This window comes from Ipomoea nil, unplaced genomic scaffold (assembly GCF_001879475.1).
Source record: "Ipomoea nil cultivar Tokyo-kokei standard unplaced genomic scaffold, Asagao_1.1 scaffold1956, whole genome shotgun sequence".
Lineage (NCBI taxonomy): Eukaryota > Viridiplantae > Streptophyta > Magnoliopsida > Solanales > Convolvulaceae > Ipomoea > Ipomoea nil.
In genome coordinates, this window is record NW_017618384.1 from 76,938 (window position 1) to 81,444 (window position 4,507).

Genomic DNA, 4,507 nt, shown 5'->3' on the forward strand with positions numbered 1-4,507 from the left:
TTATATAGCTGAGGACACATAAACATTTAACATAATAAATAGAATTCGTGTTCATAATACACATAATTCATGTTCATTATATCATATTTATATATATGTGTATTATGAATATAAATTTTGTGCATTATAAAATTAAATTATGTGTATTGGACTAAGGTCCACAGTGCACTGGTCCACGATATAATTTGCCTTACAAAGATATGACAACTTTTGCCTAGTTGGACAAAGCTCATTTTCACTACAACCGTTGAGCCCAAAAAGCCCACTGAATCACATATTAGATTTCTTAGTAATTCTCATCTAACACCAGTAATTAACTTTTATCTGCACTGCGTATTCAAGAATTTTTGGGATAATTTCTTTCTATAAATATATGAATCTTTATTGACACGTGGCAGTACATGCATGCGTGTGTGCTATCATGACAATGCTTGAAGACGAATAATAAGCTTGGTTTTATCAAAGCCAACAGTACTTACGCTGATAATTGTGTCCATTGTAATCTTAATTAAATCTGCATTAGTTGAAGATTAAGAACTGACATGAAACGCATCCCTTTCTCCCACCTGCCACCATTTAATATCACCACTAGCAGTTAGCCAATTATATCATCATCTAATAATATAATATTAGTTTACAGGCCATAATATGATTATTATATGTTCTGTTAAAAGAAGATTTCTCCTTGCATTTTCAGAAACTGTCAGCAAGACAAAACCATTAACCAAAAGTTTCTTGTTCATCAACTTTGACTGGATACCTAGAGAGAGCATCCAGGCCTATTTTACAAGAGTATTTAAAAAGATATTGATCTTGGCCTGGGATTTGAGGAAGAAAGGGAAATGAAACAAGAAAGGAACTTACCAGCTGTTCCTCATGGCTCGGTGGCAGCAAATTCCCCGGCAGTGTCACCATTGTCAATCCCAAATTCTCCGGCACAGCCATTATTTCGGTCGCCGTTGTCAATCCCAAATTCTCCGGCACAGCCATTATTTCGGTCGCCGTTGTCAATCCCAAATTCTCCGGCACAGCCATTATTTCAAACACCAACACCCTCACCTTATTCGTTCTCAGTAGCTTCCACAAGATGGGCCACAAGACCACCTGAACATCTTTTCAATCTTCTCCTTAGGTCACTGGCAGTGCTGTTATCATTTGTCGCCGCCATCACTCTGGCTGCTCCATCTTCTAGAAGGGGGAAACGCACAGAGATATTTTATTATCATACAGAATTGCTGTAAGTATGAGCATAAACACAACTTCATAATGCAATTTTCATGAAAAATGTGACTGTTATTTTCCTGCTTCTTCACTGCAGATACAGCTTTGTTGTATACGTATTGACTTTCTTCTATTCCGCCTTTCAACTATTCAAAGGTGTTTGTGACATTGGTTACAGAGGCATTTTAATCTCAGACAAGACCTCAGACTACACAAGTTTCATTTTTGACCAGGTAATTACTTGCAAGACAACAAGATTGTTCCTGCTTCCATAAAAACATGACACATTTATAAGAAAATCTAGGGTAAATAAGTACATTATACTTTTGTCGTACAATGTTCTCCAGTATCTTTTATTTGCTACAAAAATTATTTAAAGTACAGACTTCATCATAAAGTAATATGTAATGCAGTTGGCAGCTTACCTTGTTCTATCCTCCTCCTCTGTTGCCGTAATAGCAGTTCAGCATATGAGAACCAATTCACCACTCTGGAAGGCAGCAAGAATTGCTGTTGGCACGTCATTTCCCACTTTTGTTGTCGTTGCAATTTCTGCTATGTTATCAGGATACAAGCTCTGTAAAAGGATCATATGGTAATCCTTTACTATGACAACGCAAAGTCTTAGTTCAAGATGCATCTATATCATCAACAAACTGTAAATTCTTCCCAGGAGTTGAAGTATGTAATAGAGATAAAAATTGGAAATTGTATAATTCCACAAATTTTCGTATGGAAGAGTTTATATTCAGAAGGATACCAGAACAGAGATCTCACCCATCAATAAGAATATCCATAGACTAGCCAACAAAATATTCAACTGCTGAAGTTAAGATTCTAGCAAAATGAAGTTGTTCAATTGCTTTCATACAATCTCTTACAAATTCAACACATAGAAGAACTACTTTTACCTCTATAATCTACCTACTTTATTCGTCTTTAGTAATAACTAGTTTTCCTTCAGCAAACTCACAACTTTGAATGGAGATACTGAGCTGCTTCTGTAACTTTCTTACAACAAAAACTTCTGGTTCCTCACATATGGTGACCACATTACCCTTTCGTCCAAGCCGGCCTGTACGGCCAGCTCTATGTGCGTAATGAATTGAGTCAGTAGGTAATTCCAGATTCACTACAAGATCACATTCTGGCACATCCAAACCTCTAGCAGAAAGTTCACTTGTCAGCAGCACTCTGACCTCTCCATTTCTGAAGTCCTTTAAAATGGTTGATCTCATTAATTTGCTAAGGTCACCATGTAGTTCTGCAGCTTTCATACCACGAGCTTCTAGTTTAAAAACAGCGTCTTTCAGTTGTTTAGTATGGTTCATAAATGCTATCACATACTTGGCATCCAGAGCATGTATACATCTTCTTAGCACTTCAACTTTGTGCTGTATTCTCGTGACACAATAATAGTGATTTAGATTAGGTGGTAAGCTCTGAACAGCAGGCTGAGCCTGGAAGTTGGAGTTCAAACTAGCACTGGTAGGTGTTCCAGAGAAATCTACAGAACCAGAAGGAGGCAGAGATTGAAGCGGGGTGACCATGTTGGCTTGGACAAGTAGTGGGTCACAACCCCAACTTCTAGCAGCCCTAATCACTGAAAATGGCACTGTTGCAGAGACCAGTATAATCTGTCGCTCTGCCCGCTTCATAGAACTGCTTGAAGCACGCAGTCCGGCACCAGATCTCCTTCCCACATGATCTAGTATCCGCTGCATGTCCTCCCGAAAATTGAATGCAAGAAGCTCATCAACTTCATCTAAGACCAAGTAACGACAGCCATGAGTGTGAAGCTTTCCAGTTGCACTGATTTCTGCAATCCGACCAGGAGTACCAACTACGATGGCTGGCTTATTTTTCTTGAGTGCTTCTTCCTGTCTTGATCGGTTTGCACCTCCAACAAGCTGCTGAACCAGTCTTCTGTCAGGTCCTAATAGCTTTTCAGTTTCCCTGACAATCTGCATACCGAGTTCCCTTGAAGGAGCCACAATAACAGCTTCTATATCTGTTCTGTTCTGAGCTTTATCACTGCTTGAATTTACACCATTCAAAGGGAAAACTTGGGAGAGTATTGGAAGAAGATATGCCAATGTTTTTCCTGAACCAGTGTAGGACTGAATAACAACATCATGATTTTTAAGAATAGTTGGAATTGCAGCAGCCTGAACGTCTGTTGGAACTGTAAATCCTTCCTTCTCAAGTCTGTCAACCAGTAAAGATGGCAGGCCAAGCTCAGAAAAGGATTTTGCAGCAAAAGGTGCTGCCCCTATGTCTATGGACTTCATCTCTTTCACTCCATTGTTTCTTTTCTGGTTCACCTTTTTCTTGGTATTGTTCTTGGGGACTTCAATTGTGGAAACACCCTCCTGGAGCTTATTTTTAGCATTCCTGCTTATCGTTTCAACATCATTCTTCAATCCAAGGCTAGCTAGTGTAAGAGGACCAAAGTCACTTAAAAACCTTACTCTGCCATTAAGTGGAGGTATTCTAGTAAGCCCAGAAAGATTTCTCAGTGATAAGGAGTCCCCAAAATGTAGAAATGCCCTTGTTGCAGATAGAGCAGGCATGATTTTGCAATTTCCAGTTTGACTGAGAGTGGCTATTTCATTCCTTATTGCCAACTAAGTGTAACGGAACAAGCCAAAAAGGTCTAAAGCCCACTAGCAATGCAGTAGTTGGTCGTTTTAAAGCTGCAATTCAAACCACAATTAGATAGAGTTTGAAGTGACCATGGCCATATTCAACTCAGATAAAGAAGAAACAGCACGCCATTAGCCAAAAATCACAAATTACTTCAAATTATATGCCAAAAACCAAAGGAAATCATATCTAATAACCTTTCACTCAGTGCCCATAAACAAAACAACTCGCAATGGCAGCTAGGTTTACTCATCAAAACAACAACACTGTGGAACCAAATATTGAGCCTTGAAATTGAGAATATTTGAGCTTCACGTTTTGAAATGCCTCCTACTCGAATTCCATGAGTTTCAATTACAATAACTCTAAGCACTACCACACAGGCATTTTATCAAACATCTAGAAGACAATGATGAGAACTGACATGGAGCTTTTTATTCGTTTGCGGCCAAACAACAGTTGATACGCAAACTCGGATATAAAGTAAGAAGAGAAATCAATCAATCAAATGAACACTACGATAAGGAGGGAAGAGAGAGAAAGGTTAGTGCTTCACCTTCACTAAGCATCAGCGCCCGGCGGCGTTCTTGCGGATGAGAACAGAATGCCTTATCACACTTATCACTTTAAACTTACGCCG

General features: G+C 39.0%; 2 protein-coding genes across 3 annotated transcripts; one reads left to right on the forward strand and one right to left on the reverse strand.

Annotated features, from left to right (window-relative positions):
• Window positions 1–610: 610 nt before the first annotated feature.
• On the forward strand, window positions 611–2,089 carry LOC109146999 (CASP-like protein 4A4). Its single transcript, XM_019294648.1, has 3 exons — window positions 611–1,237; window positions 1,319–1,454; window positions 1,635–2,089. Exons 1-3 carry the CDS (start codon window positions 843–845, stop codon window positions 1,818–1,820), a joined length of 717 nt encoding a protein of 238 aa, XP_019150193.1. The 5' UTR covers window positions 611–842; the 3' UTR covers window positions 1,821–2,089.
• LOC109146998 (DEAD-box ATP-dependent RNA helicase 47, mitochondrial) lies at window positions 1,995–4,507 on the reverse strand. 2 transcript variants are annotated; one of them, XM_019294646.1, is made up of 2 exons: window positions 4,424–4,507; window positions 1,995–3,917 (listed from the first exon to the last, which is right to left on the reverse strand). In XM_019294646.1, exon 2 carries the CDS (start codon window positions 3,792–3,794, stop codon window positions 2,151–2,153), a length of 1,644 nt encoding a protein of 547 aa, XP_019150191.1. In that variant the 5' UTR covers window positions 3,795–3,917; window positions 4,424–4,507; the 3' UTR covers window positions 1,995–2,150. The 2 variants fall into 2 exon arrangements, with proteins under 2 accessions (XP_019150191.1, XP_019150192.1); XM_019294647.1 differs by lacking the exon at window positions 4,424–4,507 and adding an exon at window positions 4,065–4,383.

Excerpts from the sequence above, each read along its gene's own strand:
- LOC109146999 (XM_019294648.1), top strand. The coding sequence starts at position 843 with ATGAAACAAGAAAGGAACTTACCAGCTGTTCCTCATGGCTCGGTGGCA. Across the intron at positions 1,238-1,318 it reads TATTATCATACAGAATTGCT|ATACAGCTTTGTTGTATACG; the intron begins GTAAGTATGAGC and ends TCTTCACTGCAG. Across the intron at positions 1,455-1,634 it reads CAAGTTTCATTTTTGACCAG|TTGGCAGCTTACCTTGTTCT; the intron begins GTAATTACTTGC and ends TATGTAATGCAG.
- LOC109146998 (XM_019294646.1), bottom strand. The coding sequence starts at position 3,794 with ATGCCTGCTCTATCTGCAACAAGGGCATTTCTACATTTTGGGGACTCC.